The 26084-nt window shown below is 42.7% G+C and overlaps 1 protein-coding gene across 3 annotated transcripts in view; it reads left to right on the top strand.

The window, feature by feature from the left end:
- The window catches only part of STK31 (serine/threonine kinase 31), a 51112-nt gene that overhangs the window by 8012 nt on the left and 17016 nt on the right, over positions 1 to 26084 (top strand). For all 3 annotated transcript variants that reach the window (XM_072153768.1, XM_072153770.1, XM_072153769.1), the window contains exons 5-19: positions 47 to 121; positions 377 to 526; positions 2639 to 2991; positions 5066 to 5336; positions 6037 to 6152; positions 8915 to 9074; positions 9258 to 9380; positions 9667 to 9858; positions 18182 to 18298; positions 18629 to 18748; positions 21357 to 21488; positions 22126 to 22227; positions 23199 to 23279; positions 23346 to 23471; positions 24565 to 24690. In XM_072153768.1, coding sequence (XP_072009869.1) covers positions 47 to 121; positions 377 to 526; positions 2639 to 2991; positions 5066 to 5336; positions 6037 to 6152; positions 8915 to 9074; positions 9258 to 9380; positions 9667 to 9858; positions 18182 to 18298; positions 18629 to 18748; positions 21357 to 21488; positions 22126 to 22227; positions 23199 to 23279; positions 23346 to 23471; positions 24565 to 24690 — 2244 coding nt within the window. The remainder of the gene's footprint in view (positions 1 to 46; positions 122 to 376; positions 527 to 2638; positions 2992 to 5065; positions 5337 to 6036; positions 6153 to 8914; positions 9075 to 9257; positions 9381 to 9666; positions 9859 to 18181; positions 18299 to 18628; positions 18749 to 21356; positions 21489 to 22125; positions 22228 to 23198; positions 23280 to 23345; positions 23472 to 24564; positions 24691 to 26084) is intronic.

Raw genomic sequence — 26084 nt, 5'->3', positions numbered from 1 at the left:
CCTTTAAAAATATTGTTGCTTGTGTTGACATGTGCTTATTTTCCAGGTTTATGGTGGGATGTTTTCAGCAGACAAATGCTGGTACAGATGTAAACTGCTTCATGTGGTTAATGATGAGCAAGTAAGTATTTATTAGTATTTACTTTTCCCAATGATCAATTACATTGCCCAATCAGCTTCAGAGCTTGTTTAAATAAAAACATGTGCTTAATTTGTTTAATAAATATTGGTGATAAGTTCCTTTTTATTAGACCTTAACCCTTATGAGGTTGGTATGCAAAATGTTATCCATGTCCGAATGGCTGACATGGATAGAACTAATGCTGCTTAAAAGATGCACTCCATATAATACTGAAATAATTTTGGTTTATTATAGTGTGCAGTGACTTACATTGACTATGGAAATACAGAAATTTTAGAAAGATCCAGCATTGTCGAACTTCCTGAGGAATTACAATGCCCACCTATAGCACAGAAATATCGACTGTGGGGGCTTCAGCTTCAGGTATCTTCAGATGTTGAACAGGTAAGGGAGTTTTGATAAGTTGTAATGTCGGGTGCAGTTAAAGAATTCATTAAAGGGGTGGTACCAAGTTGTTATCCCTTATCTAAACATATTGGTGAGGGTCCTACTACTGGGACCTCCACTGCTCACCAGGACAGGACCAAGACAGTAGCAATCTGGGAAAGTGAACAAGAGTGCCAACACTATATGAGCGCTTTGCTCTGCCATTTTCGACATTCCCATACTATTAAATGCAAGCTAATCCTTCCTCTCCATCTATTTGTGCACACAGGACCTCATTCTCTGGATTTCTGGAGGTCGCATTCTTGTGGTCGGGGGGGGGGGGGGTCCGAGCGATCTGCCAATCACTAATCAACTTGTTACATTCTTTTCTGTAAAATGGTGGATAACTTGCTACTTTGGTACCTTCCCTTTAACCCTTACGTAAAGGGCTGCCTTTATGTATTCATGGGTTAATCGCTATATTTTGTGACTGTCATTAAAATTTCCAGCAGAAAAGCAGAATTTTGGCCATTTTAGTTTTGGCGATTTTTTTTATAATTTATTTATGTGAACATATGACTGAGGTATCTATGACCTCTACACATGTGCATGTGTTAAACACATAATTTTCTGGTTGTGGCACATTTTTTGCCATCAAAGTAAATTTTTATGCATTTTTAAAAAATTTTTTTTTGCCACTTTGAATCAAAAATTGCAATCAAAATTGTCTATTAACTCAATGCAATTTTGAAAAAGGGACAGGTGTCTGCTTCCAGAAAATATATGGTTTGTTGGGATTTAGTATAATTCTTTAATTGCTGTAATTTCAGTTTTATTTGTACACGTCGTATTTGTATTTGTACAAGTTGTGAAAATAACATGACAAAATTTCCAGAAACGCCTGGTAGGAAAAGGGTTTAAAGGACACCTGTCATCAGGTCTCTGCCACTAGTCCTGTCACTTCTTCCTGTTGGAGCAGCTCACAAGGATCCCATCCCAGCCTTTATCTAGTTATTTCATACATTAATCATTATAAAATCATCTATTTTTTATCATATAAATGAGGCTGGTCACATGGTCAGAGGCAGTGATGTCACCCCTGTTCTCCCTCCCCTCTCCTCCCCCTGCTCATGTCTGTGTGTAATGTATAGTAAAGTATTGCTGGTATCTGTGCTGCATCTGCTGACATGCTGCATCCTCCTAATATACAGTTGAGAGACACAGACATCAGCTACACATGAATCTGACATGTTCTGCTATAACATGGCTGCCTGGAGCTGCTGTATCTCTCCTATACACACACACATGCGCACACAGGCTGCAGGGGGTGTGGCCACCAGCACCAGGAAGCACATCATTATACAGGCTGTCAGTCATGCACTGGGGATGTGGCTGTGCCTCCCACTCATGAATAGAGTGGACAGCTTAAATATGCTAATGCTTCATTGGACATTTCACAGGTCATTTGCATACAGCTTTAGGACCTCATTGCTTAGGTTTACAGGCATGTAGAGGGACAATGAAGGGATAGAGGCAATGCTCTCTAATGGCGGTTTATGAAAATATATTTAGTTTAGGGGGGTTATTTTGCATGACGGGTTCTCTTTAAGAGGCTATTATAATAATAATAATTCTTTTATTTATATGTAGCGCTCACAGATTACGCTGCGCTGCACATAGTTTGCCAAATCAGTCCCGGTCATCAATGGGGCTTACAATCTAATCAACCTACCAGTATGTTTTGGAGTGTGGGAGGAAACCGGAGGACCTGGAGGAAACCCACACAAACTCTTTGCTGATGTTTACCTGGGACTTGAACCCAGGTCTCCAGGGCTGCAAGGCTGTAATGCTTACCACTAAGCCACCATGCTGCCCTATTTTTATATAAAATTCCCTTCCAAATGTACCAGTGAAATACAAGGGCTGCAAGAGCTTTGTCTTATTTAACAACATGGTGCACACTGAAAAAAGTAAATAAGCAAACAATTTTTGTTTTACTTCATGTTTTTTAATATATTTCCCAATAATCACATCCGGTTTATCTTTTTCTCTGCTTATTGAAGCTGCTGTATAATATTTTTATTGTTGGTCCGCAAATGTGTTTTGTTTTTTCTGCTAATCTGTTTTTAGGGGTTAAAATTTCTCACCCAGCTTATAGCTGACAAAAAAGTATCGGTGCTTCAGAAGGCCATCTACAAAGACGGCACGGTGGTTGTCCAGGTGTCCCATGAGGATCTTGACATAGGAGAGGAAGTTGCTAAGAAGGGTTTTGCTGTGAGAAGTAGACTAAACAGCAGCTCTCCTAATGGGGCTCTGGAATCGGGGGATTCGCCGGCACCTGACCGAAAACCACAATTTCCATGGCAAGTGAGAAATTTAGAGAGACTTCCCATGCGAGAGCCAAAATCTTTACCTATGTTCAGCCCATCTAACAGCAACTCTAATAGGGAAAGTACTGGAAAGAATGGATTTCGAGCCCTGAGGTAGGTTTTGCAGATTGGTGGCTACAATGTATATCTAATGTCTAGTGTCCCAATTAACCTGCTCTTTCGGTCTGGGGGATGGGCGCACTGTTTTTAGACGTTTTCTTGCGTCTTTATTAAGGAAAAATTAACTCAGTAAAAAGTGACGGAGTTTGACGGCGCCCAAGCGCCTCTTGGCTTCCCATGCATTTAATTTGTGCGTGTTGTCCAGGCATGTCCTTGTAATCCAGCGGGGGTCGAACAAGCAAAACACAGCGGTTGCACATTGCAGCAAAAACGGGATAAGACAAGTGTGCAGGGGAGGGACTAGAACTGGGGGCAGTATTATATTAGTTATATTCCTGTACATAGGGGGCAGTATTATAGCAGTTATATTCTTTTACATAGGGGCAGTATTATAGCAGTTATATTCCTGTACATTGGGGGCAGTATTATAGCAGTTATATTCTTGTACATAGGGGGCAGTATTATAGTAGTTATAGTCTTGTACATAGGGGGCAGTATTATAGTAGTTATATTCCTGTACATAGGGGGCAGTATTATAGCAGTTATATTCTTGTACATAGGGGGCAGTATTATAGTAGTTATAGTCTTGTACATAGGGGGCAGTATTATAGTAGTTATATTCTTGTACATAGGGGGCAGTATTATAGTAGTTATATTCTTGTACATAGGGGGCAGTATTATAGTAGTTATATTCCTGTACATAGGCGTCAGTATTATAGTAGTTATAGTCTTGTACATAGGGGGCAGTATTATAGTATAGTCTTGTACATAGGGGGCAGTATTATAGTAGTTAGGGGGCAGTATTATAGCAGTTATATTCTTTTACATAGGGGCAGTATTATAGCAGTTATATTCTTTTACATAGGGGCAGTATTATAGCAGTTATGCAAAATGGTGGGATAGAACAAAAGTGTAAGCTCACCTGTGGAAAATGAGTGGGTCGCTCCGAATAGATGCTGCTGTGCTCGCCGGGACTAACAAGCCTGGTCCGGTCCCAGGTAGGGTATGCAAGAATAAACAAGAGGAGAAAAGCGTCCTTCGGCACCAGCTTAAGTAAAAATCGAATTTTTACTTAAGCTGGTGCCGAAGGACGCTTTTCTCCTCTTGTTTATTATAGCAGTTATATTCCTGTACATAGGGGGCAGTATTATAGCAGTTATATTCTTGTACATGGGAGCAGTATTATAGTAGTTATAGTCTTGTACATAGGGGGCAGTATTATAGTAGTTATAGTCTTGTACATAGGGGGCAGTATTATAGTAGTAATATTCCTGTACATAGGCGTCAGTATTATAGTAGTTATAGTCTTGTACATAGGGGGCAGTATTATAGTATAGTCTTGTACATAGGGGGCAGTATTATAGTATAGTCTTGTACATAGGGGGCAGTATTATAGTAGTTATAGTCTTGTACATAGGGGGCAGTATTATAGTAGTTATAGTCTTGTACATAGGGGGCAGCATTTTAGTCTTGTACATAGGGGGCAGCATTTTAGTCTTGTACATAGGGGGCAGCATTTTAGCCTTGTACATAGGGGGCAGCATTTTAGCCTTGTACATAGGGGGCAGCATTTTAGCCTTGTACATAGGGGGCAGCATTTTAGCCTTGTACATAGGGGGCAGCATTTTAGCCTTGTACATAGGGGGCAGCATTTTAGCCTTGTACATAGGGGGCAGCATTTTAGCCTTGTACATAGGGGGCAGCATTTTAGCCTTGTACATAGGGGGCAGCATTTTAGCCTTGTACATAGGGGGCAGCATTTTAGCCTTGTACATAGGGGGCAGCATTTTAGCCTTGTACATAGGGGGCAGCATTTTAGCCTTGTACATAGGGGGCAGCATTTTAGCCTTGTACATAGGGGGCAGCATTTTAGCCTTGTACATAGGGGGCAGCATTTTAGCCTTGTACATAGGGGGCAGCATTTTAGCCTTGTACATGGTTTGTGGTCACCGCAACATGAGGAACTGTATTGCGGGGTCACAGCAAAGTAAAGTCTACTAAACACAGACATGTAATATGTGGTAGAGCCTTACATTGTCTGCTTTATCCCTGGAAATTATTGGCACAGATCACCTTCTAATGATATCAATGATGTGAGAAGTGACCAGAAGTTTTTGGAAGAAAACAAGCAGCTCAAAGATGAGAACAAGCAACTTGCGGAGGAAGTTGCGCAGCTGAAGGAAAGCAACAAGCAGCTGAAAGATGAAAACCTGCAGATAATGGCAGAAAAGAAGGAACTGCTGGAGGAAAGCAAGAAACTAAAAGAAGAAAAGGAAATCCTGTCACAAAAATCCATTGCTTTAGACCTACAGATGCAAAAAATGCAACTTGAGATTAAGGTGTGTGTGTGTGTGTGTTTTATTTTGAAAAAAAAAGTAATGGCAAGAAACCAGATGTTTTTAGTTAATATTTGGACGAGGCTTTCACAATGGCAAACATACGGTCAGACTATAAGAAAATGTCTTGTTGAAAAGTGCCTGTGACTAATAGTCCGTAGGTCAGGAGGATCCAGCACTGCCAGACCCCCCTGGCCTCTACCCTGCACATCGGGTGAATCAGGAGATCACTAACTGGCTGGGTGCAGTACAGAGGGACTCTGGTAACACCTCCAGGAGCCCTTCAAGCTCGTTAGCATAATTTTAAAACTTTTTGAAGCAAGGAGGCCATGGATAGAAAATATAAGATTGCCACAGTCACAGGGCTGTCTCTATGTGTAAGCATCCCTGACTTATCATGCTTGATTTTGATCGCAGATTTCCATCACACTGTGCATTTCTGGTTAGATAGGCACCCGAATCCCAGCACCCATATCAATCAGCTAGTTGCAGAGGCTTCTGTGAATATTGTACTCGCTATGCCAAGTAATGAATATCAGTTCTGATAACTTGTACTGGATTGATTAGCAATCTGCAATACCAGACAGAATCTGGTGCAAAGCAATAAAGGGAATGTGCAGCTCACAACCGAGGCCTGAGATCTCCAGAACAGAGTATTTTAATATTTATTTGTTCTATCTTCCTTTTTTTTTTTTTCTTATAGAATGAAAAAGAAATCTTTGAAAGAAACATTAATGAAATGGAGATTCATTTGGCGTCTGCAGCGGGAAACAAGTTGAAAGCATTAGCAGCCAAGATTGATATACTGAAAAGCGTTAGGTGAGGGGATGTTTTATGGGATGAAATTATTTTGCAATTCAGATGATTTGTTCAATGTGGACTGAAGTCTTACAATAACTGAAGCTGTACAGTAGCTGGGGACATAAGTGAAGGTATAGCAGCAGCCTCCCTGGCTGATATCTCCTCATAGCAAGATATGTCATAGCTTAATCATAATTCACACATGGGATCTCCAAGTTCATCACTGGGCAACACTCGGCAAATGAAAAAGTTAAGTGTCTAAATATGACAGTGAGGTTCAGGACCGGTTTACACACTCCACGTTTAAGGAGAACGCAACAAACTACAAATGGACAGTGAACCAAAAGTTATTCTTTCACCTTCTGATTTCCATAGACTGTAATGGGCCTTCTGGTACACATCCGATATTAAAAGTGGGGAAAAATGACCTGAGGTTCTGCACTATTTTTTGTCTGCTATAAATAATGGATTGTGTAATGGAACCTGCTCAACACAGGTGTTAACCAAGCCTCAGATCCCTGTTGTGTCATCTCTCAAAACCAGAAGTGGTTGAACACTCAACATAGGGGTAAATCTTTCCATTATATCATATCTCTTTGTCATTTCTTCACCTAGCTTTAACTCACAAAAACTGAAATAACAAATACAGGCGGTCTCCTACTATTAGGTTTTAAATTCAGACAGAAATAGACACTGACAGGTAAAGAGTAAAATAAACTTACAAATGGGTCTTAAACTTAGAAACAGAAAAGAAGAAATGTACAGACGCCACATTAGACAGAAGAAAAGCAAGGGAGGCATACGCATAGTTGGGAAAAGTATAAAGTGTGCACATCCTAAATTAATTAAATTGGCAAATATGATTTATTAAACACATCAAAATACCAAAACTACTAGTGGAAAATGACTGTCCTCAAAGAAGGGGAAAGAAAAAGTTAAAAAATGTTTAAAATGATATACTGAAGTAATTGGATACTGGTGTAGCAGTCACCTTCCCCCAGACATGATCTGGGCCGAAAATGAGGCTGAAAAATGTGCCCCCCTCTACAGCGTCCAAAGAATGTAGAGGGCAAGTCTCCTATGGACAGTGCAGATATGTTATTAGTCAATGCCAGAAGCAAAACACTATTAGAAGCAACAGTTGAAGATGACATCATATATGAATAAAACATACGAGCCTGGAAAAGACAGTGGTAGGGAGCACAAGGGTCTAGTTAACTGTTTACCTGAGTAGATCCCACACGCATCGCTACATGTATATGTAACGCGTGAGTGTTGGTGCATGTTTAGGTTTAAATGCATATCTTCGGTGGACATGACCCTTATGCCCCCTACCACTGTCTTTGCTAGGCTTGTATGTTTTATTCATATGTGATATCATTATTAACGTATGTCGCTTCTTATTGTGTATTACTTCTGGCATTGACTATTAATGTATTCTACTGCTCAAATGTTTGGGGTCTCCCAGACAGTTTAGTTTTCCTGAAAACTCGTACTGAGTTGCTAAAAGAATAGAAAATATAGTCCAGACACAGGGTATGCCATGGTGTTGCAGAATGGAGCGATGGCTTTCCTAATTCAAAATCCCTTTGACCTTAATAATAATTATTTTATGTAGCGCACACAGATTACGCAGCGCTGCACAGAACTTGTCAAATCGGTCCCTGTCCCCAATGGTGCTCACAATCTAATCAACCTACCAGTATGTTTTGGAGTACAAATGTCCCACTTTACCAGCATCTAAGCAACCCCAGGCCATCATATTACCTCCAGCACGCTTGGAAGATGGCGTTTGGCATCCGTTGTCTGCAGTTCTGTGTGATCCAAACACCTTAAACTTAGATTTGTCTGTCCATAACACTTTTTTCAAATCTTTTCCTTTCATTAGCCCATCTCACATATGGCTTTTTCTTTGCCACTCTGCCTGAAGGCCAGCATCCTAAAGTTGACTTGTCACTGTTGAGGTTAACTGAAGCTGCCAGTTGAGGTCCTGTGAGGCGTGGTTTCCTCTCACTAGAGACTCTAATGTACTTGTCTTGTTGCTTAGTTGTGCAGCGGGGCCTCCCACTTCTTTCTACTATGGATAGAGCCTGTTTGCACTTTCCTGTGAATAGAGTAGTACACACCCTTGTAGAAAATCTTCAGTTTCTTGGCAATTTGTCGCATGGAATGGCCTTTATTTCTAAGAACAAACTTTCAGGTTTCACATGAAAGTTCTTTTTTTTCTGGCCATTGAGAGAGTTTCATAGAGCAAACAAATGTGATACTCCTGATACTCAACCAGCTAAATTGAAGGTCCGTTTTATAGCTTCTCTAATCAGCCGAACTGTACGGTGTAAGGTGGACAATAGTGCCATGTAACTGGATGGTCTTTTTAATTTTTTTTTTTTTTTTTACATGTAGGCCTGTAATGAAGGGATCATGTGCAGAGAGTAAAGATGGTTGTGTTGTCACCATAGACAGTGATATTTTTTACTGTAAAAGCAGTGACGCTATGGAAATCGTTGCCGCAGGAGGTTGGCTGATACTTTACATGTTCAAGAGAGGCATGGATGCCTTCCATGAGGTCATACAGTATCCAGGGATTTATTCTGACTACCATGCTGGAGTCGGTACATCTCTATAGGGTTTCTTATCCCTCTGGATCCATACCATCTTTACTCAATCTAATCTACTATGATGCAGGAAATCCCAACGATTGGTGATGATCTAGATTCTGTCTAGTGTATTTGGTAAATACTATTTACTTTATTAACATAGAAATAATTTTCTGTTTGCAGACATAAAAATAACAACATGGCGTCAGCGGATGATCTTCTGGAAGCTGTTGAAGTTGTTAGTCAGGGACAGTTGTCTGCTCCATCTTCTTTAGGTGTTTTAGAGGAGAATTGGAAAGAGTACAGCTTTTCCCAGGAAATGATTCGGGATTGTTCAGATGTGGTAAGATGGGGAGAAGCCCATTTTGAATTATGTTTCTAGTTTTTTTTACAGTGTGTACTAAGCCAGTATACCTGGATTTTTCCTGTTATGCTTGTACTTATTGTAGGAGAAAAAATAAAAGTAAATATTTTAATTAAAGCTTTGTTTTAAATAAAATTTTAAACTCCTCTCTAAATCCACCAGGCGGAACTAGACTCGCTTATTGACAAACGGAACAAATATAAGGATCAGCTTAGTTGTTCCGTAGACGCCTTTGTCATTGAGGTTGACCTGTTGCCGCTTGAATCAAGACTTGCAAATCTTCAGGTACGGAACGTTTTATTACTGTTTAACCCCAGGGTCTGGTTTTCATCTCCACAAAGCTTCCTCCTGAATGACAGCAAGCTGAGATCTAGAAAATAGTGGGCATTTTGGAAAAATGTTGTAACTTTCATTAAGCAAATTTCAGTTATTTGATAAAAGTGGGCAACTCCTCTAAGGTTCCTTCAGTTTATTTATGACAATTCCATACACAAAATAACAATTGTGATTAAAGTCTTCCCTCTGCTTAGCTGACATGATTTCCCTTTTCTGGGCTTTGTTCTCTATGTAGATGTTACTAAATTCCCTACAAGAAGTGTATGGAGCATCGTGTGACGGTGAAGATTCTGCGGACTCTGTGGACTCTGCGTTCCAGGAGTTCTATCAATGGAAACAAGCTAAACTGGAAAAATTCAACACTATTAGAAGTGACACTGACAGCTCTTTGGGCCTTCTATGTACATGGTTGTCAAACATCGAGAAGGTATTTCCTCCAAGAGCTATAGGAAACAATTGGGAAAATCTAGTTTTATTAATTATTTCTAGAAAAATATCATAATCTTTAATTTCCCATGTCATTTTTATTGTCGAGCTGTCATAACCAAAACTCCTAAGGCTACATTTTAGAGATAAGCGAGCACTAAAATGCTCGGGTACTCGTTATTCGAGACGAACTTTTCCCGATGCTCGAGTGCTCGTCTCGAATAACGAGCCCCATTGAAGTCAATGGGAGACTCGAGCATTTTTCAAGGGGACCAAGGCTCTGCACAGGGAAGCTTGGCCAAACACCTGGGAACCTCAGAAAATGATGGAAACACCACGGAAATGGACAGGAAACAGCAGGGGCAGCATGCATGGATGCCTCTGAGGCTGCTTAATCGCACCATTATGCCAAAATTATGGGCAACAGCATGGCCATGACAGAGTGACCGAATGAGGCTAGATAGCATCTAAAACATCCAATAATTGACCCTGACGCTATAGGGGACGGCATGCAGAGGCAGCAGCAGGCTAGAGAGTGTCATGGCGACATACCCTAAATGGACTCAGGCTTCAAACCAATGGGTGGCAGAGAGGAACCAAAGGAGGTGAGCAAGAAGCGCTGAAATGATTTCCTATGTGAACAAAAGGTTGACGGTATATTTAGTCGATAACACAGCATGGTGGCGACATAGTGACCAAGTTCCATAACGTATCTGGTGAAACACCCGAAAAATGAGCCTGACACAGCTCTTTTGATAAGGGGACAACATGTGGAGGCAGCCATGGAGACGACTTCCATGATTAAGAGCGACAGTATGGGGCATTCATATTGCGCTGCTATGATTGCAACTTCAGGTCTCCAGCATGGCGGCGACAGATGGGCCGAGTTCCACTATGTATCTGGTGAAACACCTTAAAATTCTTCCTGACACAGCTCGTTTGATAAGGGGATGATGTGCTGCATATCCTCTCGTGCTCCAGCGTCTGGGGTATAGAGAGTTGAAATGAGACATTGGTGGACGCTGTGGAGGATCGTGGAGGCAAAATGGACAGGAAACAGCAGGGGCAGCATGCATGGATGCCTCTGAGGCTGCCTAATCTTGGGATGGAGCTGGCGGTCCATTGGCAGGCTGTCCAAGCCCCTGTCTCTCGGCTCCTCCCCACCCAAAATGGGCCTGGGGGCCAGAAGCGTTTACTTTGAAAAAATTATAATTTTCAAAGCAGGCCGGGTCGTTTGAATATTTCACCTAGGAATAATGGAATAGCATAGTGGTTCTATTTTTAATTGTTTTTACGGAAATGGTTCCATGATTAAGAGCGACAGTATGGGGCATCCATATTGCGCTGCTATGATTGCAACTTCAGGACTCCAGCATGGCGGCGACAGATGCTCCGAGTTCCACTATGTATCTGGTGAAACACCTGAAAATTCTGCCTGACACAGCTCGTTTGATAAGGGGACGATGTATGGAGGCAGTGAACTAGTAGTAGATTAAAGGTACTGCAGTTAAAACTATGTTAGTTGGATCTTGGGATGGAGCTGGCGCTCCGCTGCCAGACGAGCTTTCGCCAATCCAAGCCCCTGTCTCTAGGCTACTCCCCAAACAGCACTTCTAAGAACCTTTTGTATAAGATCAAGTGTAGTAGCGTTCTTATAAGTTTGGGATATGCCGGGTGAGGGGAATGTAAACAGATGCGCAAGAAGCGCTGAAATAGTATCGGTAAATGATAAAAGTTTGCCAGTATATTTTGTGGATTACACAGCAGGGTGGCGACAAAGTTAACAAGTTTGATGTGGAATCCATGAAAACAACCCAAAATTCTGCCTGACACAGTTCGTTTGATAAGGAGACCATGTATGGAGGCAGCTATATGGACGACTTTTGGAGGCAGCTGTGGCGATGACGTGTGGAGGTAGCAATGGAGACAACGTGTGGAGGCAGCTAAAAAGACGACATGTGGAGGCTGCTATGGAGACAATTTAATTTGGATAGTGCCTGTATGTGGCAGTCCAAAAAAGTTCAAACCAGAGGAGCAGGTAGGTGGTCCTCCAGAAAAATTTAATACATAGAGTACTATAGCTAGAGCCAGTTGGCCCTGGCAAAAAATAGCCAGTTTCCTCTGCTTTAGTGTAAAAAGAGGAGGAGAAGGAGGACAATGAGGAGGAGGAGTGCATATATTATTCAGGTTGAGCTTCTTTCACCTGGTGGAGAATGAAAATCCGGAGAAATCCAGGCTTTATTCATCTTGATAAGCGTCAGCCTGTCAGCGCTGTCAGTCGACAGGCGTGTATGCTTATCGGTGATGATGCCACCAGCTGCACTGAAAACCCGCTCGGACAACACGCTAGCGGCAGGGCAGGCAAGAACCTCCAAGGCGTACAGTGCCAGTTCGTGCCACATGTCCAGCTTTGAAACCCAGTAGTTGTAGGGAGCTGTGTGATCATTTAGGACGATGGTATGGTCAGCTACGTACTCCCTCACCATCTTTCTGTAAAGATCAGCCCTACTCTGCCGAGACTGGGGACAGGTGACAGTGTCTTGCTGGGGTGACATAAAACTGGCAAAGGCCTTGTAAAGAGTACCCCTGCCAGTGCTGGACAAGCTGCCTGCTCGCCTACTCTCCCTCGCTACTTGTCCCGCAGAAGTACGCCCTCTGCCGCTAGCGCTGTCAGAAGGGAAATACTGTTTCAGCTTGTGCACCAGGGCCTGCTGGTAGTTATGCATTCTCACACTCCTTTCCTCTCCAAGGATGAGAGTGGAAAGATTTTGCTTGTACCGTGGGTCCAGGAGAGTGAATACCCGGTAATCGGTGCTGGAATAAATTCTTTGAACGCGAGGGTCACGGGATAGGCAGCCTAGCATGAAATCTGCCATATGCGCCAGAGTCCCAACGCGCAAGAATTCACTCCCCTCACTGGCCTGACTTTCCATTTCCTCCTCCTCCTCCAACTCCTCTTCTTCTGCCCATACACGCTGAACAATGAAGGACTGAACAATGGTCCCCTCTTCTGTCTCGCCAACATTCTCCTCCTCTTCCTCCTCATCCTCCTCCACCTCCTCCGATATGCGCTGAGAAACAGACCTAAGGGTGCTTTGGCTATCAACAAGGGAATCTTCTTCCCCCGTCTCTTGTGACGAGCGCAAAGCTTCCGACTTCATGCTGACCAGAGAGTTTTTCAACAGGCCAAGCAGCGGGATGGTGAGGCTGATGATGGCGGCATCGCCACTGACCATCTGTGTTGACTCCTCAAAGTTACTCAGCACCTGACAGATATCAGACATCCACGTCCACTCCTCATTGTAGACTTGAGGAAGCTGACTGACCTGACTACCAGTTCTGGTGGAAGTTGACATCTGGCAGTCTACAATCGCTCTGCGCTGCTGGTAAACTCTGGATAACATGGTTAATGTTGAATTCCACCTCGTGGGCACGTCGCACAACAGTCGGTGAGCGAGCAGTTGGAGGCGGCGCTGCGCTGCCCTGAGAGTGGCAGCATGTGTGCTGGACTTCCTGAAATGCGCACAGATGCGGCGAACCTTCGTGAGCAAATCAGACAGATTGGGGTATGTCTTGAGGAAACGCTGAACTATGAGATTTAACACATGGGCCAGGCATGGCACATGTGTCAGTCTGTCGAGTTGCAGAGCCGCCACCAGGTTACGGCCGTTGTCACACACAACCATGCCTGGCTTCAGGTTCAGTGATGCAAGCCCCAGATCAGTCTGTGCCGTGATGCCCTGTAATAGCTCCTGGGCGGTGTGCCTTTTATCTCCTAGGCTCAGCAGTTTGAGCACCGCCTGCTGTCGCTTAGCGGCGGCACTGCTGCTGTGCCTAGAGCTACCGACTGATGGCGCCATGCCCACAGATGGTAATTCGGAGGAGGAGGTGGAGGAGGGGTGGGAGGAGGAGGAGGCATTGTAGGCCTTTGAGACCTGGACCAAGGTAGGCCCCGCAATCCTCAGCGTCGGCAGTATATGACCAGCCCCAGGGTCAGACTCGGTCCCAGCCGCCTCCAAGTTAACCCAATGTGCCGTCAGCGATATATAGTGGCCCTGCCCGGCAGCACTCGTCCACGTGTCCGTGGTCAGCTGGACCTTGTCAGAAACGGCGTTGGTCAGGGCACGGATGATGTTCTCTGACATGTGCTTGTGCAGGGCTGGGACGGCACATCGGGAAAAGTAGTGGCGGCTGGGGACCGAATACCAAGGGGCGGCCGCCGCCATGAGGTTGCGAAAGGCCTCGGTCTCTACCAGCCTATAGGGCAGCATCTCCAGGCTAAGCAGTTTGGAGATGTGGACATTGAGGGCTTGGGCGTGTGGGTGGGTTGCACTATACTTCCTTTTGCGCACCAGCGTCTGGGGTATGGAGAGCTGAACGCTGGTGGATGCTGTGGAGGATCGTGGAGGCGAAGATGGGGTTTTCGCACGGGAGGTGTTTGGGCCGGGGACCTGGGCAGGGGGCTGGCTAGCAGATGCACAGGGGACGGAGCAGTGGTGTGCCCGGCCGGAGGTGAACGGGCTTGGTGCCATTGAGTGGGGTGTTTAGCATTCATATGTCTGCGCATACTGGTGGTAGTTAAGCTAGTAGTGGTGGAACCCCTGCTGATCCTGGTTTGGCACAGGTTGCACGCCAGTCCGTCGGTCATCCGGTGTTTCTTTAACCCCTTAAGGACGCAGGGTTTTTCGGCTCATTTCTCGCTCTCCAACTTCAAAAATCCATAACTTTTTCATTTTTACGTCTACAGACCAGTGTGAGGGCTTATTTTGTGCGTAACAAATTTTACTTTCCAGTAATGTTATTTATTTTAACATGCCGTTTACTGCGAAGCTGAAAAAAAAATTCCAAATGTGGAAAAATTGAAAAAAAACGTTCTTGTGGGCTCAGTTTTTAAGACTTTCACTCTTCGCTCCAAATAACACGCCTACTTTATTCTTTGGTTCGGTGCGATCGCGGTGATACCAAATTTATATAGGTTTTATTGTGGTTTTAATACATTTTCAAAAATTAAACGAATGTGTACAAAAAAGAAAACATTTTTTTTCCCTTTTTCTTCTGACGCTAATAACTTTTTCATATTTTTTTGCGAAATGAGGCGACGTTTTCATTGCTACCATTTTGAGGTCTGTGCGACATTTTGATAATTTTTTATGTTATGTAAAAAGGTGTAAATGTCGCATTTCGGACATTTGGGCGCCATTTCCCGCCTCGGAGGTCACCGCCGCCCTTAACCGTTTTTATATTTTGATATGGGCATTTTGGGACGCGGCGATACCTAATATGTTTGTGATTTTTACTGTTTATTATGTTTTATATCCGTTCTAGGGAAAGGGGGGTGATTTGAACTTTTAATATTTTTTATTATTTTTTTTTATTTTTTAAACTTTTTTTTTTTCTTTTTTTCACTATTTTTTTAGACCATCTAGGGTACATTAACCCTATATAGTCAGATCACTCCTACCATATACTGCAATACTTCTGTATTGCAATATATGGCATTTTTGCAGCACATTCATTACAATGAGCCACTGGCTCATTGTAACAAATCTGCAGATGCCAGATAGTCTCGGGTCAAACGAAGTCTTTTAAACGCCGCCGGCAAGCACCGACCGCGGTTATTAGCGGTGGAGGTTTGCTGCAATATGCAACAACCCCCACCTCTGTATGAAGGAGTCAGCCCGTGAGCCCTCTTCATACATCCCTCATACCGTTAAGGGGTTAAAGAACCTCCAGACTTCTGAAAATCTAGCCCTCGCCACGGGAGCTTGACTACGGGAAACATTTGGCGCTGATGCACCAGCTCTAGCCCAGCCTCTCCGTCTGGCCCCACCACTGCCTCTTCCAACCTGTTCTGCTATAGGACTCGCCTCCGTCTCAGAAGCACTGTGTTCACCCGGCCTATCAACCCAGCTTGGGTCTGTCACCTCATCATCCTCCGATCCCTCAGTCTGCTCCCCCCTCGGACTTCCTGCCCTGACAACAACTTCACCACTGTCTGACAACCGTGTCTCCTCATCGTCCGACACCTCTTTACACACTTCTTCCACTACGTCAATAATGTCATCATCACCCACAGACTGCGACTGGTGGAAAACCTGGGCATCGGAAAATAGCTTGGCAGCAGCAGGACAAGTGGTTTGTGACTGTGGGAAGGGTCCAGAAAACAGTTCCTCAGAGTATGCCGGTTCAAATGCCAAATTTTGCTGGGAGGGGGCAGACTGGGGGGAAGGAGGCTGAGGTGGAGGAGCTGGAGAAGTGCTGATTTCGGTGACATGGGTGGACTGCGTGGAAGACTGACTGGTGGACAAATGGCTAGGAGCATTGTCCGCAATCCACGACATCACCTATTCGCACTGTTCTGGCCCCAACAGTGCTCTACCACGAGTCCCAGTAACTTGAGACATGATGAACCTAGGGAGTGTAGCTCTGCGGCGTTCCCCTGCTCCCTCATCAGCAGGTGGTGTCTCACCCCGCCCAGGACCACGGCCTCTGACCCCTGCAGTAGTTGGACGCCCACGTCCACGCCCTCGTCCTCTACCCCTAGCCCTCGGGTTAAACATTTTCCAAATTAAAGTGTAAACTTTAAATTTTTTTTTTTGTGTGTTTTATTTTTTTAATTTTTTTTTTAAACAAAACGATGCTATCCTATTACTATGGCTAGTTTCTAACCTACACTGACAGCACACAACTGGATTTTGTGCTGTGCCTGATGACTTTGAGTTATAAAAAGGCAGCAAGCCCAGCCACAAGCAAACAAAAAAAAAAGTAAAATATAACGCTATTGTAGGCCTAAGTAAGTTGTTGGGGTTCTCCTATGGCTATTTTCTAGCCTATACTGAAAGCACACTGCTTTGCCAGATTACTTTGAGTTATAAAAAGAAATAAACGTAAAAAAAAATAAATCAGAAGACTGCCTAATTCTAATCAAACCCCTAATAAATTGTCCCACTTCGGTGTTTGAGGTGGATATGTGTGTCACTAAGAGCTAAACACAACGGTCGCAAGTCTCCCTGCAAATTACTCACAATATGGTACTAGCTGAACTACTAATGGCAGCAAGCCCAGCCACAAGCAAACCAAAAAAAAAGTAAAATAAAACGTTATTGTAGCCCTAAGAAGGGCTGTTGGGTTCTTGTTGAATCACTCCTGCCTAACACTATTCTAATAGAACACCCTAACGCTTTCCCTGACCAGCAGCAGCTCTCTCCCTAGCGGCATCCAGACAGAGAGTGATGCGAGCAGCGCGGACAGGGGCTAGTCTATTCCAGGGTCACCTGATCTGGCCAGCCAACCACTGCTATCGACGTGTAAGGGTACCACGTCATGCTGGGTGGAGTGCAGAGTCTCCTGGCTTGTGATTGGCTCTGTTTCTGGCCGCCAAAAAACACAACGGAGGGAGATGCCATTTTCTCGAGCGGGCGAGGTATTCGTCCGAGCAACGAGCAGTTTCGAGTACGCTAATGCTCGAACGAGCATCAAGCTCGGACGAGTATGTTCGCTCATCTCTACTACATTTACGTCTGGGTTCTGCTTTAGTTCTCAGAGTAAGAGAAAAAGCTAAAAATAAAAAAGAAACACTTCTTACACATGTTGAATTGATGTGTAAATGAATCAGTTGACATAAATTTATTTACAATTTTGTTTTATGGAAGTAAAAATTACGTTTGTAGGATTTTTTTTTCTCCATTCAAAAAGACTGAAGCCTGGCAGATGGGGAAAGTATATGTCATTTTTGCATTGAAATAAATGGGTAAACCTTTTTAAATGGTCGGTAGAATGCATTTATTTAAAATTTTTTTTCCTCTTTTGACAGAAGACCGCAATTGCCATCACAACACAATTGAATCTTAAAGCGTAACCTAAACCTTTATTTCACAAATGGATAGAGTTGGGGGTGGTAAACTTTATAATATACTGTATTACTAAAGCAGCTTCTCTGTGCCTTGTTTCTGCTCTTTCTTATGCAGAGAGGAGTGTACCCGAGGTCAGTTCACTTCAGATAGATAAGGAGGCTAATAGTTAACTCTTTCCTTACCTAGAGAATATTTCCCCTAATGACTCTGCTCTTTAAGGAGACTAGACTTTGCAGGGACTGTCTGTAAAGTGTCTTCTGTTTAACTCTTTCAGGCTCCATTTTATTTTCCTATAGATGTGTTTGTTAACCTTTTCTAAGCCAAAGTTTCTACTGAAAGAAGTTAACGCAAATTACCCCTGCAGCCACGTTCTTATGGCCTGATAAAAATGATCCTGCAAGTACCCCAAAAAAACATAACTTGTTTTACTGATCAACATTTATGAAAATACATTTTTTTTGTTTCCTTAAGTTCTTTGACCTCAGGTCAAACATCTCACTCGGCTCCTGTGATGTTGTGTTGGATATCGACAGTATCCTGGAAAAGGTTGATTGCTGCGTATCCAAGGAACTGGAAATCTCTCTTGTGGTATGTATTGTGGACTGTATTGCCCATATTACCTGAAATATTGTTGAAGTAAATACATTTTCTTAAGAGTTTTTATTCTGATACATACAGCCAGGTATCTTTAACTATTATAAAGTTAATATACTGTATAACTATTATAACAATTATATGGTTTTGAGAGGGAGAGGGGCCCTGGGGCTCTGATTAACTCCTACAGTGGTCAGTATCGAGTTATATTACATACAGCTTTTCAGTACAGTAAAAGGGTTGATGCACAATCATTTTTATATAGTTTTTGGGAAGACAAACATTGATTTTAGGTGACAACTTTTTATCACGACCATTCCGCAGGAACCAGATGAAGAAGATCGCAAAATAATTGCAAATGCATATAGCAGAGTGGTTAAGCTGATATTTGAAGAGACCCGTCTCATCTCCGCTTTGCAGGCAAAGTATCTGTCCAGTGTAGAAGTAAGTAACTCTGTCTTTGCTCTTTCTGTTGTGGTGAAGTACAAAACCAGACAATAAAAATCTTATTTAATTGTCCATCCACATTACAAATGTCTTGGTAAACATAAAAGTTAGGCAGGTTCCATAGCACAATATTGTGTTGGTGCTTCTTGCTTATTATAAAACCTCTCTGAATTTTTTGGAATAGGATGATTTTTTTGGTGGCTGTCAGGCGAAGTGATTTGTTCCTGCTTTGGTGCTCACTGGTTGGGCCTTTCTTTAGGGTCACATGTATTAGTGTAAACCTTATGACCAAGGACCTGTGGTCTTGACTGTAATCTTTGCGTTTCTTATCACCATCCTGACAAGTGACTTGTCTCCCTTCTATCTACCGAACCTGTTTGGGATCAAATGGGAAATTCTATGGCTATATTAGACCTTAGGCCAAATGCAATCTAACAAAGGAGAGCACACTGCTGTGGACCGGAGTCCTTGCATCATACAGAAATATGATGCAAGTGCTCCCTGTCTGTGTTAGCTCTGCATGATTCTGTATAATGCAAGGTCTTCTGTCCGCTGCACTGTGTTTGGTCCGTGGGATCACACAAACCCATGGGTCCGTTTTCATGTTTGTGAACGTGCCTGAACAGAAGGCTATGGAGCCGTGAGTTAGCCACAGTTTGTGCATCTATAAGTTTAATAAAAACCCTTATTAAAGGGAACCTGGCGCGATTGTTACTAAACCTTGCACAATAACTTAGACTGATGCATAGGCAATCCAATATATATTAACCGGTTTCTGTCCGTTTCTTTAAAACCAACTTTTATTCCTCTTGCTTTCATGATTGCGTGAAGTCAAAGGAGCCCAGATAACTCTCAGCTCCAGTCAAGCTCCTCCTCTTTTGACGTGTATTTTGCTATTCCTTTCCCCACGTTCAGCTACAGATGCAGAGGGTGCATGTACTTCTGCAATTCAGCAAACTGTAAGCTAATTCTTTACTGCAGCTTCTTCTACATTCTGCCTTCAGCTGACTGGCTGGAGGGGGGTACACCTGAACCCCAGCACCCAGAAAGACAATTCTGGTGTGATAGTTCAATTAGATACCTGGATTGTGTGTGGATGCCTCTCAAAACTGGAGATATCCACTCTTAATGCTACAATCAGACATCTTGGAAATTAAATCCATTAGGTTTCCCACAAGTAAATCTAGTGAACACTGCACATACAGGATGTATATAGTGACTAGCTTGCCAGATCCTATCACATGGAGGGGTGTGCAATATGTAATAAGTGCTATAAATCACAAGTAAAATAGTTACATGAAGTGTATGGTCTGTGCCGTGTGAGCATTAAATGTTAATAGCTTCTCTGTACAGAGCTCATAGTGCCGAGTACAAGGAAGAAGCAGCATGCGGTGAAGAAACACCGACTGGGGTAGAGGGACTGATGGGGAACAGGGGAGATGTTGTACCTCACTATTCTGTGTAGGAGACATCAGTATCCACAGTCCTGAACACACGGTGCTCGGTGATCTCAGTCGGCTCCATAGAGATTAAGGGAGCAGAACTGTCTGTCATGCACGGCCGACTGCTCCATTAGTCTGATGGAGCATCCCCTCGTTTGCACGATCTGTGGGGGTCTCGGCACTGAGACCCCCACTGATCAGCAAGTTAGGCTCTATCCATGGGAAAACCCCTTTATCATCCATTCATCTTTATAGAGCTGAGCTGCAATACTAGCACAAACCATCGTAAGGTGTGGAACTGTTTTTGAAAGTAAGCAGCCATGTTTTCAACACCCATTCAGAAAAAAATTTATCCAACACTTAAAGGAAACCTACCATTTGATTTGATGCATTATTAAACAAACATACCTTGAGAATGCTGTAACTACACTGTAGAAGCATATTTTGGTTAATTCCTGTGCTGAGTGTTTTTTTTCTGATAAACCAATTATAAATTTATGATAATGAATCTGTCCCGCTTCTGTGGCTGGTTCAGGGCTTCTCGCAGCACGTTAGTTATTCACTGAACCAAAGGATGATGTAATCACTGGGTTGTGCCTGAAGGCAGAATAATCAATTGCTGCACCATCCCATCAAGACATGACTAATGACAAGCTCCGTCTATAATGCGTATATGTAGGCAGCCAGCTTGACCCAGCTTACCCAAGGTCCTGAATGTTATAATTGTTTTCTTCAGCAAAACCACTCAGCTCAGGGATTCACCAAGATATGTTTCTGCATAAGTGTAGCTACAGCATTCTCATGGTATGTTTGGTTCATAATGCATCAAATCAAATGGTAGGTTTCCTTTAATGTAGATGTACTAGGATTAATGGACAATGACTGCAGTGACATTCCAAGATTTAGCAGGTAGTGAACTTAAAAGGCACAATATCTTTTCTGGACACTGACAATTTGGCTCCTCTTGAGGGCAGTATAAATGCTGTCAAGGTTTTCTGTGTTTGCACAATGCAGCTCCCTGTAGTTTTGATGGCTATTACAAGTTTGCCAGGTTGGTCTGTAATTCAAGTGCTTTATTTGGAGCTGCTTATATAACACACCTAATCCAACTAGTTTATGCTTAACAAGTTGAATTCATGACCTCTGTCTTTTTCACATTTCAGTTCAAAAAGAACATGTCCGAGTGGATCAATAAAAACCCAAATGTGGATGATTTAATAACGATCAAGAAGACTTTAAAGGGTTATAAGGCAGATCTGAGGTGGAAGCTACATGTTAGCAGCACCATGGAAGAGGTAGGGTAATAGAAGTAAAAACAAAAAACTCATAAAAATCATAGTTACAGTTTTAGCTGATGAGAAGTTCTAATGGCCTCTGCAATGATGAATTTTAAAAATGCCTTTGTCTGTATTCTGAATCATTTCAGTTCTTTATAATAGTATATTCCACATTACCTAGCTTCCTGCCAGCACTGTCCAGTGAGCCACGGGCTGTGGGGGGGGCAGCTCCAATGACTGGAGTCCCAATCTTGTTGATTCATTATCCCTCTTTGTCACTCATCACACTCCCTGTGCCTCTACCCTGCTCACTCACCCCAGCCTAGGTCAGCCTCCCCTCTCTGATTCACTGTATGATGCTGGCAGGGAGCCAGGTAATGTCTCATATACTTTTATAAAGTAATGACAAATGCATTTTTAAACTCCTCATTGCTCAGGCTATGGGAACTTGTCACCAGCTAAAAATTACATTTCTGGTGACTGCTTTCCTTTACATTCTCCTGCTTTGCCATTGCCTCTGTATTTGGCAGCCCTTACTCAAAGTACAGGCAGACGAGGATACATTTTACTAACATTATCTTTAGCTTAATTAATTGAAATATTTTCATAATCTCTGAAGAGTGTTCCCTTTGTCTAACAACAAAGTCTTTTGTAGTCTGATGAATACAATGCAAAAGCTCATGGTGAAGTGAAAGATGAAATAGCAACAGTAAGGAGCAAGATATTCCAGGAGATACAACGTGAACAAGAAGAATATGTGAGTTGATGTGCTTGAAATGCATGCGCGTAGTTAGGCTTTTATGTGTAGTTTGTATACATATGTTATTAAGTTAGTTAAATGTATGTTCTATTTATTATATGTGGTAAGTGTATTGTGAGTAATGTATGTTATAAGTGTTTTAAAATAAAAAAGTATATAAAAAAAGTTAGGCTTTTATGTTGGTTAATTGGTTTTCTCCATTCCAATGATAACACACTTCATTAAAGCGTAACTATGAAGTTACCTGGCCAAAAATAGGTTTAGAATAAATTTAATTTGTTGTTTGGAGCGCATTGTGAAAATCGCAAAACCAGAGCTTACAAGAAAACTGCATGTGCAAGTTGTTTTTTGTCTTGTAGAGAAGTGGTCCCCAACAGCTGGGTCAAGAACTGTGGAGAAAAAAACCCCAATACTTCTCCTACCCCTGTTCCGTGAGGTAGTAGGAATCTCCTCCCCGCGGCTTCCCAGCAGTGCGAGCAGAGGCATCTCTTTGTGCTGTGCCCACGCACACACTATGACTCGCCAGTGTCGCTGCCTGATGATATCATCAGAGCACAAAGACATGCCTCTGTCGGGAAGCCGCAGGGAGAAGTAAAAGCCAGAAGGGGGTTACTGTGGACATTTCATTAATGAGGGGAGGCTGCAGTGGACAATTTATTAGTAAGGGGGCTGCAGGAAATGGGACATTTATATAGGTTGTGGTTGGAGTATTTGCGGGGCACACAATTATGTTTTTCAAGGACTATCATAAGGGGGTTATCTGACCCAGTTCCTGAAAAAAAAATTTGGATGCCGCCATACCCTGGATACAAAAAGGTTGGGGGTCACTGTTTTAGAGGACAAGTCCTCATGCATCTGTCTGTAAAAGAGAAAGTAAAATAGTAAATGGAGTTTAAAAGGAGAGAAGTTAAAACAGAAATATGAAGGGTTAACTTTATATTTTATCTCTGACGCTCTTCTCTCATTAGGCTCTGTTAAGTACCCTGGTCCAGAAGTGGTTTCCAGAACTTCCTCTGTTGTACTCTGATGTTGGGATAACCAGCTACATGGTAAGTCAGAGTAAGCAGTTGTCATGATTTAGATGGTAATATTTATGGCCACTTTCTCTCTTCTAGAGTTCTGGGGGTCTTCTGTCGGGCAGTATGGAGAGGGTGCTGTTTGATGCCGAACCACTAAAAGAGCTGAGCAACAAGCGCCCTCTGGTGCACACCCAGGTCCAGGGCCACAAAGTTTTACTGAAGGTATAGTACGTGTTGGCTTCTTTATGTATATAGAAAGGCTTTGTTTGTTTTAACGTTAAGTAATTTTTTTTCTCTCTATATAATGTGCGTGTGTATAATGTATGTATGAATGTATAAATGTTTGGTTTTGTGCATGTGAATGGTGGTAAGTAATAGTAACTAATTTTAAGAGTATCAAAACCAAAAACGACATTAAAAAGCGAGGGATTGCAGACTGCTAATTGCAGACTGGTGCAGTTGTGGTTTCAGCTTGGAATATGCTAATTAGGTAGTCTACTGTGGGTGGTCCGTGGTTTAAACAAAAAGTCTGGTGACTCTCAGCTAACAGTAGTGACTCTAATTAGTATACGTAGAGCTAAAACCTCTAGCAATGACTGCTTGGAAACCTTGGGAGGGGGGCATATTACTATAATTAGGGAAGCATGGTGGCTTAGTGGTTAGTATTACAGTCTTCCAGCACTGGGGTCCTGGGTTCAAGTTCCATCCAGGTCACCATCTGTAAAGAGTCTGTATATTCTCTCTGTGTTTCCTTGGGTTTCCACTGGGTCCTCCGGTTTTCTCCCACACTCCAAAGCATACTAGTAGGTTGATTGTGAGCCCCGTTGAGGACAGGGACTGATTTGGCAAGCTCTGCGTAGTGCTATATAAATCAAAGAATTATTATTATTATTATTATTATGGGATGCAAAGTTTTGGAGCTTGTGAATGGGAAACGTCCTCCAGGGCATGTCAATGTATTATATAGCCACGGTTGCCGCAGTAAACCTTTTGGTGGCACGTGACATCATCCGGGGCTGCAATCTGTTACCCTGATAGCCCAGAGCATCTCCAAGGAGGATCCGTTACTTAGTAATCTGTCGAAACCCAGCTCAAATTTTTTGGTGGGGACTTTTGTAAGCTGTTTGTATATCCTGCTAAGATTAATCTGATATTAACACTCTGATAATGGAACATGCAGTGAAAATGGGGACATTATAGAGATTATCCTATGATAAGACACTTGATTATATTGCACATTTTATTTTTACTGTGCGGTCTCCAACATGTATAATCTGCGATTTTTCCTTTTTCATGTAATTTTTTTTTATTTTAGGGTTATTCAGTTGGTGTGGACACAGAAGAACAAGTGATTATAAGGGCATCAAAATACCACAATGCCTGGGCACAACAAAAAGAGGAGTCTGGAATTATGCAACTCCTTTACTTGTTTTTTTGCAAGGTAAATAAATTGCAGATCACTTTAACAGAGATGCTGTATGTTTTAGGTAGCATTCTCCGTATGCTATCCGTTTCACAGATGTACTGATCCTTTTGTGTCAGTATTGTATCTTTTGGAAGAACACAAAAATTAGGTTGTCCGCTCACCTGATCCCCAAATTCCAGTGGCAGCAGAAGTGCACGCAGCCAGGTCCACAGTCTTCAGAATTCAACGTGTAAAACTGCTTCTGGCACTCCACATAACTTGTCAGAGGCAAATCTAATTGCTTGTACTTCTTTCCAGCATGTCTCTATACATTTCACAAACCGACAGCACAAACGATCAACTTGTTTTGACCTTGCGGTGTCTTAGTCAGGATTAAACTTATAAACAGGTAACACGCAATTTAAAATACTCGCTGTCTCGGGTGCGTCGCCAAATGATCATGTGACCTAAGCATCATTTATCCATGGGAACGTTCCGATGGGAGGATCAAGATAGGTGACGGCAATTAAAACCCAGAGTACAGTGGCGTAACTAGGAGAGGCTGGGCCCCATGACAAACCTCTTCATGGGGCCCCCCTTACCCTGAAAAAAATATATACATTTTTTTACAAACATATTTATACAATTACAGACATGTATATACTTATTTCTACGTCACGCTCTGCGCCGTACAGAGCTACAAAGGGTTATAAATAGGGTGCCGCCATCTTTGTTGGGATCGCTGCTCCCCCTGACATCAGGGAGCCGCGATTGGTTGCCATGAAAGCCACGGGTCTGCCTGATGCTATATGGCTTCTGGAGATTCATTACAATGTGCCAGTGGCTCACTGTAATGAATCCTATGTAAAAATGCCACATACTGCAAAAACCTAAAAATACTTATCACCCCCCCTTTACTTCGAACTGATATACAACTAAATAAACAGTAAAAATCAAAAACACATTAGGTATCACTGCGTCCCAAAATGCCAGATCAAAATATAAAAATGGTTAATACTGGTGGTGAGTATGCTGCTAGAGTATGTGTTTATGAAATACACATACCTGTTTGAGCCAATATTTAGAACATATTCAAAAACTAATATTCTCAGTGAAAGTTATGTGACTATAACAAAATATGCAAATCATAACACGTTTTAAATTAATCTAATACAAAGCAATATACTGTATATACTCAAGTATAAGCCGACCCGAGTATAAGCCGAGGTACCCAATTAAACACAAAACTGGGAAAACCTATTGACTCAAGTATAACCCTAGGGAGGGAAATGCATTGGTCCTAGCCTCCAGTATATAGCCAAAAGCCCCCTGTCCCCAGTATATAGCATGTAGCCCCTGCCCCGAGTAAATAGCCTGCTGCCCCCTGTCCCCAAACAGGGAGCCCCTCCCAGAAGAACATCTAGCCTATA

This window comes from Engystomops pustulosus, chromosome 5 (genome assembly GCF_040894005.1).
Source record: "Engystomops pustulosus chromosome 5, aEngPut4.maternal, whole genome shotgun sequence".
Classification (NCBI taxonomy): domain Eukaryota; kingdom Metazoa; phylum Chordata; class Amphibia; order Anura; family Leptodactylidae; genus Engystomops; species Engystomops pustulosus.
The sequence above is the reverse complement of the archived record's forward strand: the minus strand, read 5'-3'. Positions and strand labels throughout refer to the sequence as shown.